Source organism: Puccinia triticina, chromosome 1A (genome assembly GCF_026914185.1).
Source record: "Puccinia triticina chromosome 1A, complete sequence".
Taxonomy (NCBI): Eukaryota; Fungi; Basidiomycota; class Pucciniomycetes; order Pucciniales; family Pucciniaceae; genus Puccinia; species Puccinia triticina.
The window spans coordinates 5,565,317-5,581,530 of record NC_070558.1 but is presented as its reverse complement, the minus strand read 5'-3'; the positions used below and the strand labels follow the sequence as shown (position 1 = coordinate 5,581,530).

Genomic DNA, 16,214 nt, shown 5'->3' with positions numbered 1-16,214 from the left:
CAGTGCTGGTCTCTTCAACTGTGAACGCAGAATCAACTTATCCAGCCATCTTCAGCACCATAATACTATTATATTGCTTCATATTGGTCAAAAGCAATATAATGGTATTATGGTGCTGAAGATGGCTGAATCAGTTGAATCTGATTTCAAAGTTGGAGAGTCCAGCACTGCAGGTTGCCTAAAAAAATTTGGAGGCTTTATGTTGAATTTTGTATTTTTCATTGAATTAATCAGTGATTACATCACCTACACAGCGGGGTAAATCGAGAAAAGGTGGTGGGCCACATCCGAGCCACATGCAGTCAACACCACGGATGCGTCACTGAGACCTTGGGATTGCCCAGCAATTGCGCCAACATTAGGGGGGCACCCATACCATCATCACGGCACCTTGCCAACTGTGGTGCCGTTGGGATGTCCCCAGCACGCTTTGGGTACCGTTGCGCAACATCAGCATCCGGATGGGCGGCCCCGGGCCGTATCATGCGTGTGACTGATCAATGACCCAGACAAGCCAGTGGCGCTTTGGTCCCAGAGCTCACATCCAACTCCTACTGCCACCAGGCCGGGCCCATGGCGGCCCTGTGACACCAAAAGTCTGGCATCTGTCTTCCATGATGATGAACGGACTTGTGAATCTTGCCATTTATGTATTGCTTCTATCATCAACTGAAACCTAACCAGCTTCATATCCTTGGACACCTCACAAGTTGTGAGGTGTACTGCTGAAGATGGCTGGATAAGTTGATTCTGAGTTCACATATGAAGAGACCAGTACTGAAGGTTGCCTACAAACAATCACCAGGGGGGAAAGTGTGGCACTCCCTGGAGAGTGCCAGACCGTATGTTCCTTTGGGAAGACTGTCTGATGTCAAATGTGTGAGCATGTGGGATTTAGGCTTCAAATATGTTGACCTTATGTTCAACTCAGGCTGATCTTTGATCCACTCCATGGTGAACATGTTGGTAATTGAGTTGAGGGTACCCCCACTTGATGCCTGGTACACCCTGGTATTCTACACTTAGTGGTGTGTTTCAGGAATCAATTTGAGACCCCCTCCACTCAATGAATGGGTTGTAAAGTCATTGAGTGGAGATTCTTTCCACTTGATGACTGTTGGACAACCATTGATTGGAGGTTGTGTCCACTCAATGACCATATCTAAATTACCAGCCACCAAGTGGAGATGTCCTCCACTCGATGACTGGTTTTTAATGTCATTGAGTGGAGGGATTCTCCACTCAAGTACTGGTGTGTATACTGGCTGTTGAGTGGGGGGGTTCCTTACTCGGTGACTGGTTCTACTGGCCATTGAGTGGAGACACCCTCCACTTGATCACAGTTCACTAGGCTGGAAAAATCCCAGAGCAGTGACCAGTACTGCATGTTGGTCATTGAGCCGGGCCTCTCCCAGCTTTAAGGACTGTATGTACTGTACTCAGCGCGGGGAAAGTCCCAGCTTGATGGACAGTATGTACTGTCCATCCTGCTGCACTTTTCCAAGCTGAGTGGCCAGTGTAGGCTGCCTACCGCGCTCAGAAAGGCTGACTAGATGACCAGCATTTGCTGGTCATTGGGCCAGGGCTTCTCGCTGGATGACCAGTATCTACTGGTCATCGGATTTGAGCTCGGAGAGGCTGCAGATCGATGACCAGGGCATGATGCCTGTCAAGCGCGGCCTCTCTGAACTCGATGGCCAATTTGTGTTGGCCATCCAGTCGGAGAAGCCCTGGCCCAATGACCAGCACCTATTGGTCATTGTTCTGGGCCTGTCTGAGCTTGGTGAGCAGTCTGTACTGTCCACCAACCTCGGAAAAGCCAAGCTGAATGAACAGTATTTAGTGTACTGTTCATTGAGTTGGGGCTTTCCCAGCTCAATGACCAGAAAACAAAGGTCATCGAGCCCGTGTAAACAAGCAACTCGCCAATGTCCACCCTGATGTTTGGCCGAACATGACGGTGGACATAGCGACAAAAAAAAACACGCTCCCCGGGGACACCCGGGGATACAGAGCTGATCCCTGTTGCCCCGCTGCCACCGTAGTTGACTTGTGCCCAGATTGAAACTCCTGGAACACAAGCTTTTTTGGTGATTTGCAACACATATGAAAACCATTTTTGCTACTACAAAATGATGATGATTTTGATTGTTCTGGATACAGCAGGTCAAAAGAGCATCATTCTTATCTTACACCTGGTGCTAATAATTACCATGTGATAAGAGCAATCAACCCCATTTTGTTGCACAATGGCCACGGACATAATGGTAGGTGTGATGAAGGTATGCTACCTGGAGGGAAAAATCGCCCAAAACAGTCAGGAAAAAGGTGTGAAGATGATCAATCTACAAGACAAACGGTATGACCCTGCATGCTGAGATGTGTGTGGACATTTCAGAGTTGACTTTTCACCTCAGAGTTCAGACCAGCTATTGAAATCTTTCTCCTGCTGGTTCCAGGATCATCAAAATATTGATGCATCTATTGATATCCACCAATCTGCCCCCTTCCCTCTGTGAAGCTTAATAATTTTAACCTCTAGCTGCTGCATTTTTCAGTCAGATGGAGGTCAAAGAAAGGAAAATTGTGCAATGTGTATTCACATACAAAATTTGCATGGACCCAAATGAACAGCTGACCGCATGGCAAACTTTAGCCTGCATAAGTGGACCATCACTTGGTAAACATGGTTGGTGAAAAGGCCTCTTTGATTGTTCACATTTCATAATACAGGGAGGGAAGACAGGTTACAGAGGTTTTCCCAGCTTTGACACTGTGTGATACTGAAAAAAGAGAAATCCAATTTTACATAACTTTCCTCGCAATTGATGAAGGGAACAGGCATGGCAGAAATATCCCACAAGGATTAATCTACCAGTTAGCTGAGTCTTTGCGGTTGCTATAATTTACAGCTATCTTTCATTATGTCATTTTATGTGGGTTTTGATTGAAAAAAATCAGCCCTGAAAAATCTTCCTTCTCACTTGGTGAAGGATATCTTTGAGCATCAGGATAGTTACATTCTTGGCAAAACATGTTGTGAATTGAAGCTCACATCCTGGATTTTGTTTGATATGAACCAAACAGAAAATTTCAACTAAGATATTTCCATGTGTTGGAATTGAGTTACAGATCATCCCGCAACCACTTCACCTACAGTTACACATCTGTTGGGAAGAAAATTGAACAAAGAGTTGCGACTCACATCTGACTCACATCAGACCATTTGACTGACAGAATTACGGCCTGGCACTCTCCAGAGAGTGCCACACTTTCCCCCCTGGTGAATATGGAGTCTTTATGTTGAATTTTGTATTTTTTATTGAATTAACCGGTGATTATATCACCTATATTTATATTGGTGCCAAACAGGGCAAGTCTCTTTCAAAAGGACTTAGTGCTTTAAATTTATAATAATTCTTGTTCAGAAAGCAAGAAAGAAGGTAATGATTGCTGGTATGCCGCTTTAGCAGGCTCACCATTTGAATTCCTTTGATCAGGTGCTGGTGCTCCATAAAAACAATTATTGCCAGTGAATCAAAAATCATTAACTATGTCAAAAACTCATTTTTTTGCAGCATTTCCACACTTTAGGATCTGTGAATGCTGCAAAAAAATGAGTTATTGACACAATGGATTAGTTTTAACTTAAGACATTATCTGGGAGGACACTAATCATAGCAGAGCCAAGCAATGCCTTGCAGCAGCCTGTAAATCCCCGCGCTGCACAGAATTCAAAATCATCCCAAAGGCACTTTCACATACTTTCCCTCCACTGTACAAATATTCAGATCCTTTCTTTGGGTACTAGCCTGGCAGAGAAACTGGGCATGTCTCCTGTTTCTAGGTCAGCCTTTTTCTTCCTTCTTTCTCCTCTTCTCCTCATTCTAGTCGTAGTAGATACTGAAGAGAGAACATGGAGGAATCTTTTCTCTGCAGGTGCTATGAATAAAGTCCCCAAAATGTTGAACATAGAAGTTCTCCGGCCTGGTGCCTTCTCCTCATGCCCCTTTCAATGAATCTCAGTGAAGGACTTGACAGAGTCCTGACACAGTGCTGTGAGCCTAATAAAAACCTCATCAAGTAGATGTATATCTTAGAGGAATCCACAGCATCCTAGTGAAATCACTTTCCAGCCTATCAATTATAACTCCAAGCGCCCACAGAAATTGGATCAGACTTATCATGATCTCTACAAGGCACCTCAACATCTCAGTATCCAGCTTCAAAGAATGTCATCCACAATTGGCAGTAAAGTAGGAACAAAACCAGGTCAAAGGTGGGAGAAAGCCAACCCCAAAAAGAGCTAGACTATTAGGAAAGACCCACAGTATCCACTAGTTGCCATCCTTCCTCATATTACCATGGTGTAACTCTCTTTCAGATCATACACACTTTTAGCACCATGGTTATTGTTTCCTCTTATGCCATCCCAAGCCATGTAGTAGATGCCTTGTTGCCTTGTTGCCTTTTCCCCTTGTTGGAGGCTTTTGCAATGTTTTTCTCATCCTTGTGTCTGCCTCAGAACCATCTGTTGTCCCCTCACTATAAATGTAGAGCCTCTTGGCCCATTCTGTTTGTTCTGTTGAGATGGTGAAGCCCGTATGTAGTTCTTGTATGCTTGTACATAGATATGCTTCTACCAAGCAGCCCATTACTACAGTCTACCGGTTCCTCACTATTGAGACTTTTACTCACTGAATCAAATCCTTATCTTCACTGTCAAGCCCCCTGCCCGTGAGCACCGGTAGCCCCTCAGTTTCAGTCCCTGGTGTCCCTCAACATGTTCCCAATCAGATCTTCATTGTCTCTGGTCACAGCTTAGAGTTAGATATCATTAGATATATAAGAATTAACCTTATAGTAGAATAGCAGTAACCAGTCTGAATCTACTCCTTTTCCCATCATTTTGTATAGAAAGTACTATTCTCAATACTTCATCAGTCACACTTTTCTTTCAGATTACATACTCTTATTCTTGTTCCATATTACTCTCCCTTCCTGACAGGCAGCCCTTCAAGCATTCATCCCTCTCACAGCTTTATTACCTTAGAGTATTGCTACAACAGCCTTACCAGAAGACCTCCCCAACATTGGCACAATTTGATACTTGTTGTGCCCCAAATTTTGCTGTTGGAGACATAAAAAAGCTATCTCCCCACCCAAACATCAATTAAAAGCTTGGATCAATAAATTGACAAAAACATGGCAACTGAGATCTAAGTTTTGGCATGTTTTTTTTATAAACAAACCCCCCATCTCCAAAAACACATAAAAGCAACCCAAAAAGGCACCTTGGATTGGCCCTGTTGAAACTCAATGTACTCTGTGTGTCTTTTTCAGTACCTCAAATGTGAATCTACAGCACATCAATTTATCTCAGGCTCAAGATCAAGGGGCAGGCCTGCTTCTCTCAATCCTCTTACTCAGTCTGTTTTAGTCACCAACTTTGATCCCCTTCCTCTTGATCACTTCCCGCCAAAATTTATCCCTTTCTCTTCCAAAAACTCATAAGCTTCAACCCTCAAGCTTCTATTTCAATCAAACATTGCCTCTCTTGATCAGCATCTCACATTGAGCTCATATCATCTAGTGTGGATGTCTTTTCCTACTCCCAACTTGGTGAGGAGTGCACACATGGATCTTCTTCTTGGATCTTTCTGATTGTAGTTTGTTGAGTTCTTGTTTAATTGCAAACACTTTAATAACCAGTAGAAGTAAATACTAGACAAAATCAATCAGTCAATGAGAAACAATAATCATATGAAAAAAGTTGATAACAATTTTTACCTAGGTTGAAAGTGTTAACTTGTTTAACAGACTACTTGAGAATTGTGACCTGTTGAGATAGATAAACTGAAAGAGAAAAATGACAACAAAAGAAAACTGAGATATAAGTTGAGGAACACCATCTGTGATTTGAAGATGAACCAAGTACCTATCCGTCTCCCCCTGAATGAGTACTCCCTACAAGTCTTGAAGTATGAAGTGGTTGACACTGAGCTTCAGATTTGACGTGCAATATGAGTGGATACTTACTTGGTTGATTCAGTGTATCAACACTACCTTGAGTTGTAGACTTCACTTGATTTGGATCTTGATTCTTGAGTATGTTCTTGATGGTTGCTTCTGAGTATGTGTACTTGAGCTTGCTGAGAAAAACACACAACTAGTAGAAAATTCTAGATAACTCCCTGCGCCCGCCAGCACATCTTGTAATAGGCTAGTGACATTCCATCCAACACTGATTGGACTACATTTCTGTCACTAAAACTTTTCCTTTCCATTTTCCTCTCTATCCTTACTGTCTAGTTGTCTGTTAGAACTTCAAAACTTCTACTTGGGTATGAATTCTTTTCCTATTTTGTCTATTTTGTCTATTGTGTTTCTTTATTTCACCATTTCTAATCCTCTTGTTCTTTCAAATCTGGTCTTTTTTGTATATAAAGCAATCCATTCTTAGGTTCTTCAGGCCCTCCAGCTTGTGTGAGCAACAAGTAAACAGGGCTAGTCATTGGGTCAAATCAAGCCATGTAGGGTAGGGATGGCAAATGGCACCCAGGACGTTTTAAAGCTCAAAAGTGTTCCTGAGAACCTTTTGCTGAGTGCGGAGAGGGATGAATGAGGTTACCTCTGCCTTTCCTGGGTCACTAAACACTAAAAAAAGCCCCCCAATCTATGATTGGAAGGTTTATGTAGTGATAGTGGAGGTGTACCAAAAGATAGCCTACTTTGAGCAGGTGGCTTAAGGGTATGGTGATTTAGCTGATGTGTAAGTGTTGTAATGAGGTTGTGATTTATATGTAAGGGTGTAAAACCACAATATAGAGTAGGGCTAATACTGTAGAGTGAGCAATTATTGTACTGTTATGGAGTAAGCTGAGTGCAAGTAGTTTGCTGAGAGAAATTACAACTGGGGGGAGGAGAGCCTCCTTAAATAGAAAAGAGTGAGGGATTTTAGCTCCAGGGGAACAAGAGAATGAGGGGTTTTAGCTGCCCTGAAGACTAAAATGAGGTATTTTGGCTGGTGGTTGACAGGTCACATGAGGTCATGATTTCATATGAGGGAATTTAGCTAGTGAGAAATAGGAGGTGAGATGTTTCAGCTGGCCTGGCCTGTCAAATGATGTCATCTGCAAGCTGCATGAGGAATTTTTGCTATCTTGACACCTGCATGGTGTCATCTGTCAACTGTCAGACTGCAGCCCCTATTACACTAGTCTGCATGCACCTTCATAAGACTGCATAAGCCTGTATCAAGTGTGCATAACACTGCATGACATGTGCATAGCACAATGTAATAAGTACAGCTGATGAGGTAAAGTATATGTAGAGGGTAGACAAGCTGTCAGGGTGGTCCATGTAACATATTACATGTCCGGGTTAAGTGTGGTTCATGTAACGGATTACATGACCTGAGTATGGTGTTTTTGAGTGTATGTAACTGAATGATGGTGTCTTGAAGGGGTTGTATCTTCTGATCCAGAGGGGTGTAAGGTGTGTTGTCCATGGTGTCCTGTGTAGTTTTGGCCGTAGAATCCAGTGGTGCCGCTGTGGTAAGCCAATCCTGAATATGGCACCAAAATCAAAGTCTTTTCCCCTCAATATAACCCTCTCTGGAATACTCAAGCACCCACCTCCCTTAAGGATCAAGGCAAGGACAACTCATACCCATAAACAGGCCCCCCATTCTCTCTTCAGCCTTTTTCCCCACCTTTTGGATACCCACCTACACCAACTCAATATTTCTCAAGCACCCAGCTAGGCACAAGTGGGAGAAAGTCACTCATCAGGCAGAGCCAGACTATTAGGAAAGACCCTTGACATTTATCATCTTTTCCTCCCTTCCCAATCCAGTATAACAACCCCAATTTGGAATTAGCCACACATGTAATAACCATGGAGATCCCATCTTGGTTAACCCTTGTCCCCTTTGGTTTCAGCCCTTCGCTTTTCAGCCACTCATATGACATGTAACCCCTTTCTTCTGATGTTTCATTGTCTCTCCACATTTCAGCCTCATTCCAGAAATTTCCATCCCCATAGAAGTTTCAGCCTCAGCCCCTTGATTGAGAATTTTCACTGTTTCATCTTTTCTTCCAACCACAACTCAGCCCCATAATATTTTGTATATAGTCTGCCCTCTTTGGCCCTACCTTTTGTTCCCCATCAGATCAACGGTGGGCCGCTATGCTACACTACGCTACAGGGCCACTTAGCGTTAGCGTAGCGGCAAAAAGCGCCCGCCCATTTTGAGTAGCGTTAGCGCGCTGTTAGCGCCGCTACGCTGCGCTACGTTTCAGCGGCGCTAACAGCGCGCCAATTGTTTGTTAGTGTTAGCGCGCCGCTACAGTCACTACGCTACGCTACGCTACGCTGCGCTACAGCGCTTTTAGCGGAAAAAAAGGCCTTTTTTTCAGCTAAAAGCACTGTGGCGCACCGTAGCGCGCGCTCTTTTGCGCCCTGCGTGTGTAGCGTTAGCGCAATTGCGCGCATCTGCGCTAACGCTACGCTAACAGCTAAATTAGCTGTGCACCCCTTGCGCGTAGCGTTAGCGCAGAAAGGCGCAATTCCGCTAACGCTACGCTAAAATGTAGCGGAATTCCGCTACGCCACGCCACGCTAACGCTACGGTTAGCGTAGCTGGCCCACTGTTGATCAGATCCTGTCCCAGCAATCCAGATCACTGGTCACCATTCACTAGCCTAGCTTATGCCATTAAATCAGAGTGGACAAGCTTGATAAGTCTATGCCAAATATATCAGGTTGGACAGACTTTACATTACCTTTAACTTGCTATTAGATTAGTAGAAAGTAAACCCTTAGACATACCTCAAGAATCTCCATAGCCACACCTTTCCTTAAGAGTCCATACTCTTATATTCTTTTTCTTGTTCCCCTGAGAGGCAGCCCTTCAAGCACCAAATCCCTCTCAAGCGCTATTCTTCCCTCAGAGTAGTTCCACACCGCCATATTGGTTGATTTGATAGTTTAAATATGAGAAAAAAGGAAATTTTGAAATGGGCTAGATGGGTAACCATAAAGCATACCACACCATACATACACATGGGTAAACAAGCCAAAGGCCATTTAATTTTGAGACAAGTGACCAACGGGCCAAAAGGCCTCTCCGTAGGTATTCACAGAAGTGGATCCATGCAGTTTAAATGGTACATATGTAGCACGGATCCAACAGATTTTATATGCCATGGCTGGGGTTCTGTGAACAAAAAATGGGAAATTGCTCAGGGGGAGGAGGATAGGTACTTGGATCTTGTTTTGTTATTGGCTTCCGGTACTATTTAATTTAAATCATGTCTTATGTTTTACTCATTTTACTATCTTCAAATTTCACATTCTTTGCTCAATTAGTCTGGTTTTGAAAATTAACATTACAAACTAGGTAAAATAAATCACTCATTATGTTTCATGTCTTATTGCTCTTTATTAACCCTGTTTTTCTGTTAGTTTTACTACTACTGGTTTCTAATTGTTTGCAATTGAAAAGACCTCATTGAACTACACTCTGGCACTAGGAAGAGGGGCCTGTTGCTGTTTCTGGGCAAAGAATAACTTCCAGAGTTCCTTATGGGAGGCATCTTTGGGGATTTTTCCGACCAAGAGGGCATGCTGGGAGTGGACGGGTGGCTTGATATCTTAGGCCCCATTCGGCAGGGCCTAGTGTCATATTTTTGTGTTCAAAATTGATTTTCAAACCACTTTCTACATAAAATCATAAGATCTACATGTCCAAACTTTTGATGGGGTGAAAGTTGAGGGTTCTCTTCATTTCAAGCGCCTCTCAAAACTTTGATAAATCTTATGATTTTATGTAAAATGATATTCAAAAATCAATTTTGAACACCCTATATGCAGTAATAATCCCAAATAAGGTTTATGAACCTTATTGGGATTATTACCAGGCTTACACTATTCTATGTGGCTGTTTTGGATGACCACTGTCATTTAGCGCTGAGGATTTGGTTTGAGGTGGGTATGAAGGGGAATAGAGATTGCCAAGTTTGTGAGACTTGCAAAAAGAAAAGAGCAAAAAAACGTAAATATCAAGCAACCATCACTTTTGGAAGTCAAATCCACTCAAGAGGAGGGTCCAGGGGTGCTGCATGAAACATTTTTGCAGGAAAAATGTTCTGAATTATTTTTGAAAGTCTGAGAGAGAAATTTTGAATGTTTAAACCCAAAAACCAAGAGAATTAGTTAAAGCCAAACTATATTGACAGAGATCTGGAAAACTATGAAACATCATTAAGAGTTATGTTCATATGTTTTGAGGCTAATATGAGAAATACAACCCAACCTAGACCATTGATATGGTCTACTCTGGCTGAACTGGTAGCAAGTGTAATCTGGTATTCAAGAATTATGCTTATTGTGTTGCACAACTATGCTATTGGTTAAGGTGTTTTGTTTTGTTTCCTGATTTTCTTTCTATTCTTTCCTTGAACCACATGTGTAGTAAACTTCACTGTCTGTGACATCTCATGTTTTAGTCATCTGGAGCAGAAGTTTAAGGCTATTCCTCATTCTTCCACCAACTCCCTGCCTTGTGTTCTGCTGTTCCAGGTATGTTTTCTTTTTCTCATTGTTCTTTTTTCTTTTTCTCTTTTCTTCTCAGATGCAATGAACAACTCATCCTTCCACAAACTCACTGCATTGTGTTCTGCTGTTCCAGGTTGTTCACTGCAATACTATATTTCAGGGTTGAATGAGTCAAATGATTATGCATGGGATTTGCAGTGGCAAAACTGCCTTGGCGAAACAAGATAGAATTATGGGAAATAAGTGAAGCAATTGAATTCCAGAAGCTGTTAAAACTCAATTATTTCAATAATCATGGCCCTGTGCTGGTGGGAGTAGGATAATAGTGATAGCTATTGCTTGAACCAAAATATCTGCCTGGAGGATTTAGACCACTTATGTTGATAGAGGTGTGTCAGAAAAATTTGATAGTGTTAGGAATTTCATTGCCACAGAAATGATGCAGGAAAATCCAGCTAGAACACTTACGAGTGTAATTTGATGACAAAAATAATTATCACACCCACAATAACTGTGAATACAAAACACTCAAAAATATGACCAAATAAGTTGCTTCTTTGCTGCGCTGGTGATGTTTCATCACTTTGTGCTACTGCTTGATCAGTTAATGCAGCATCTTGAAAATTTGATTCATTTGATACCAACCTTGCCTCAGCAGTAAGATCCACCTGGCGGCAAACTGGGCAACAAGAATTTAACTTCAACCATGGATCAATGCAAGTAGTGCAAAATATGTGCTGGCAAGCTGGAAGCACTGTTTTTTCATCCAAGCACTTTTCCAAGCAAATTGGACAGTCTTTTTCTACTTCTTGAATTCTTTGGGAAGGAACTGGAATGTCAATAAGATGTGCTTCGCCACTAGAGCTTGTGAGCTCTTTTGATTTGTTACTGCAGATTTTCAGAGCTTCCTGACTGTCTAGTTTGGCTTCTTCAATTAGAAAATGTACCTCGGGCTGCTCAGCTCATCAGATAGAAAGACAGAAAAATTCAGCTCCCAGGACCAAAACTTCAATCTCATCCTGATACAGCCTTCACTGACATTGGGAGGTATTATTTTGGGCAAATTTGTGTTGACTTGATTTGGAAGGTGCTGACATATGTTGGATTGACTAGCCAAATCTTCAGAATGTCCAACACATAAAATGTGTCCAACTTCAATTGATGAGTCTACTTGTAAAATATTACCAACAAACTAAAGATCAATGCATTAGTGTTGAATATGATCCAATACCGTAAGAAAATCAAGAGAACTTACCATTAGATATAATAAACAGACAACCATCACAAGAAATGTAGGTGAATTTTATCCAGTTGAACAAATAAGGGCAAGCAGGGTATCAGATAATAGGATTAGAACTTCAAAGCTTGGGGTTTGTCAGAAGAATTTTCCTATGCTTTATGAGAGAAATAAATAAAGGCAATTGGCCATCAATCTATGGTCAGCTTTCTCTGCTTATCTGAAAGAGAGGCTGGGCTCTTCCTTTAGGAGCTTCTTGAAATCCATCAGCTTGAAATTAAAAACTTCTTGGTACATTGATATCTTTCAATAGGGGTAAATTTAGTAAAGCACAGCCAATAACATTTGCATACATTGGTTTTAAAGCCAAAACAAACTACTGCGGAAACTTTATTGACTGGTTAAAACACCAGCAGACATCCAGCTTGACACAAGCCCCTTGATTTTTTGGGCCTGATGCTTCAGTGGAGCACACATATTCTACACTCAATGAACAGTCTGCAGCAACAATCAGCCTGTTGTAGCATTATTGCCTCCATTGAAGTGACAAGTGTAGCAGAACCCCGCTATTGGCTGCTGACAAATGCTGATACTTCCATCTTTTTTTTTTCAAATCAGTTAGCCAAAATACAAACACCCAACAAGCTAATATTAGCCCATCAAAGTGGGGAAACCCATTCATTTGAACGCTCCTGGAGGCAAATCCATATATTGTGTTACCGGGAGCGTAGCAGAGGGTGGGTGGAGTCCATGGGGTCTGATATTTGGAAAGCTTGGGACTCCCGCCAGGCAATTGATCCTTTGCAAAGAGCTAGTTATAAAGCGCATTAGGCTGGCTTCCTCGCGGCCAGATGAGTAACAAGGCAACTCATAGTCCTCCTGAAGAGCTGGATGTAAGACCAACTCATTGAGAGGAAAACCAGTCCTCCTGAAGAACTGGATGTAAGACCAACTCATTGGGAGGAAAACCTCTCAGAAGGTTTTTGCTCGCCAAGGAAGAACAAATTACAAATTAAAGCTGACTGATGGGGAGGTTTTCCTCGTGGAAGCCCTGCCGCTAAGCTGGTTTTGATCTTCTTGGCAAGCTGGCTATAAAGAACTCTTCAGGCAGAAAGCCCTTCTGGCGAACTTGTTTATAGCCAACCAATTGATAGGGTTTGCAGGGGGCAAGGTGGCTATACAATGATCAACTTATCGGGATGAAACCCACGGGGAAGATTTGAAGGTCAGTCCCTCTTCTGAGGGGCAGGCAGGCCGCAGGAGCTAACTTAACAAGCCCCTCTCTATGTGGGGGGGGGACGCCGACCTCCTTTAGAGGTTTCTGCGCAGGACCCAGGAAGGCCCCTGAGTAACACAGTAACCAAAATTCCTGGATTTTCAAAAAATTCATACATTTTTGGAGCTCATTCATACAAGTTTTGTGGGTAGGTTCACAATTTTGTCAAAATTTTCATACAATTTCCGTGTGTACCTTTTTAGCCGTAGAAATAAAGAAATACTAGGGGATTTCACAATAAGCATTCCCCCTTCCTGCGGCACTAAATTTCTTTACTTGGGCGTGACATCTTGCTTAAACATTTGGCTTGAGGTCCTGTGAGAAGTCGCCCCAAGCATCCTCATAACAATACTCGCAAGCACTCAAACTCCTTTCCAGGTTTCCATATTGTGAAAACCCCTACTAACAGGCCAATGTAATATTTTTAGTAGCAATTGTGACTGGCTAGGGAAGCAGTGAAATGTGTAAAAAAGGGAGAAAGATATTTGAGATTGTATATTTAGGTAGAAAAATGCATGGACTATCATCTTGCTAGCTATTCTATGCCTACATTTTTATTGGTTTATTGAGAGCTTTTTTCCTCAAGAATTTATTCTCCCATTGCCCTCAGAATGTGGTTTGAGACATTGTACAAAGAAGAGGTAATCATTGGGGGTGGGATACACAATTCCCATCGTCGCCAGCAATATTTAAACTCTCAGTGACTGGGCATAAATGGTGCAGATGTGCAAAAATTCTGGAACTCAGAGAGAAAGTGTAGAAACCAGCAGTGGAAACTGGACCACTGCCAGGGGGGGGGAGGGGATCATGATTCATCACTGCATTGTCCCCAGATTCTCACACATTTTTGAGTACTACCTCCCTTGCCCTAAAAAAAAATTCATACAATTGGGGTGAGTACCTTTCAGGACAAAATTCTAATTCATACATCTGGGGTGTGTACATTTTCAGGTTTTTGACCAAAAATTCATACATCTTGGTTACTGTGTTCCGTAGGGGCTTTCCTGGGTCCTCGCTGCGCTCCCCCGAGGAGGGAAATTAGCTAAGTTAGGGGCAGGCGCCCCTTGCGCGAAGCGCGAGCCTGAAACAGAATCCTCCCCGAGCTTATGGGCTCAAAGGCCTCCTCAAAGTACATATTGTCAGAGGCCTTCGGTGTATGGCCAGTATGATGTGGGGATTCACCTGTTGGCTTGGCCAAGTCGTGTAAAACTGCCCTCTTCGGCGGAGAGATTCCAAAATCACAAGTTGTCAAAAAAGAATGACCACATTGGTGCGTCAGGGCCTCCATATTGTATGTCTCCTCTTGATGAACGGTCTGACCGGTCATCGAGCAGCTTGAGTCCTCTCGATGACCGGTTTGTACCGCTCATTGAGAGGGTTGAGTCCACTCAATGACTGGCTTGTACCGGTCATCGAGAGGGCTGAGTCCACTCGATGAACGGTACAGACCGTTCATCGCAAGGGTTGATCCCTCTCAACGACCGGTTTGTACCGGTCATTGGGAGGCTTGAGTACTAGCGTCAACTCTAGACTCGACTCCTCGTTCTTGCTGCATACTTATATGAAAATCATTTCGGACAACGGCAATTGGTTTACTACAGGAAGGAAAAAAAGAAGATCAAAAACACGGGGTACATATGTATTCAAATTGTAGGGGATCGAGGAAGGAACGGACGAGTTCCCCCCTGTCCATGGAGGCGACTAAGCGAGAGGCACCTGAGTGATCGGGACAAAGCTCCGAGTCATGCGCAGACTTAGTCAGCCTCACGGCGGGGTTCATATATGACCCCCCATGGCAGAGGAGGCGCTGCAAGCATTCCGCCGCAGACTTCTCCTCAGACGATCACCAAAGCCTCTCGCTTCAGAGTCGCAAACGTTTCCATTTACAAACATTTTAGAGATACGATTTCATTAGTAAGACCCGTATCGACCTATTGTCGTTTTTCTCCATCACAAGTTTAAGTCTAGGAGACTCCTCTCGACTCCGTATCACACTCTTATTTTCGACTTCTTATCACAATCCTCCTTATCCATCTATCTCATAGGCTGTCTATCTACCTTCCATCAAACAATCCCTTCGTAGAAATCTACTTTTCACCGAATAATCCTCTTCTGATAGTTGCGCCGTCACACAACACGTTTCTCGGCATAACTTCTTTTTTGAGTCTAGTAGTCTAGTACGTCGTCGATGCTAGTTATATCACAGTTATATCACATACGTGTCATCAGGCTTCTTAGTCCATAGACCGTTTCCTATATTTTAGTCACAAGGCACCCGGCCCCGAGACAGTTAGAAGAGACGACTCACATTGAAGAGACAATAGATATTTAGTCACAAGGCACTCTGCCCCAAGGCATTCAGAGAGAAATAGAAACAGAGTGGTTTCCAATTGGACTCGTAAGTCAACAGCTTTTAGAAGTGTAGTCACAGGACGTGAACAACAATGATTTTAATAAAATGAAATTCCTCGGGTTTAGGAAATTGACAAACAGACACCAGGCATTTAGAAGTCACCGTAACGCGCACATCGTTCGTACAAGTCGGATCTAAGATTATCATTTCTGTAAGCATTGATAACCACTAGACATTTAGTCCAAAGGCATGCTCAAACACTGTTTTTGTGGTTTACGCGTCAGTGGGAGCAAGATTCGTCATCAATAGCTCAAATTTAATCCGCATTGACATTCGAAGTAGCGCCATAAAGCTGATATATTTAAATTGGAACTCATTGTGAGTATCACTCGGATGCTTTGTTTTGACACCGCCATTAATGATCCGATTTTTCATCTATGAAACAAGCCATAATGGTTGAAAAGAATGTAACTAGAGCGGTAGCTGCTAAGCGGGTGGAGCGAGTTGATGCAGTAGCACGAAGAGAAGAGGCGGTTGTAGCTGAATTGTTGACTTCAGGCATCCCGATTACGAATGATGCTTCACAACGAGCCGTAGATCACAATCTAGAGGACGAGTTTATGACCCCGGAGGGCAGTGACGAACCTACTAAAAGTGAGGATGATTTCTCATTCAGAAAGTTGAAATGAATTTGTCCTTTTGTGATATGATTCTGAATCATTATCATTTTTAATGATAGCAGGAGCGGCGGAGGTTTTAGATTTAGATACGATTACGTCAATCCCTAA

General features: G+C 42.8%; 1 protein-coding gene across 1 annotated transcript; it reads left to right on the top strand.

Annotated features, from left to right (window-relative positions):
* Window positions 1–15,878: 15,878 nt before the first annotated feature.
* PtA15_1A626 (uncharacterized protein) lies at window positions 15,879–16,214 on the top strand (the record flags this gene model as incomplete). Its single annotated transcript, XM_053165673.1, has 2 exons — window positions 15,879–16,105; window positions 16,166–16,214. The coding sequence occupies 2 exons, from the start codon at window positions 15,879–15,881 to the stop codon at window positions 16,212–16,214; spliced, it is 276 nt and encodes a 91-aa protein (XP_053016841.1).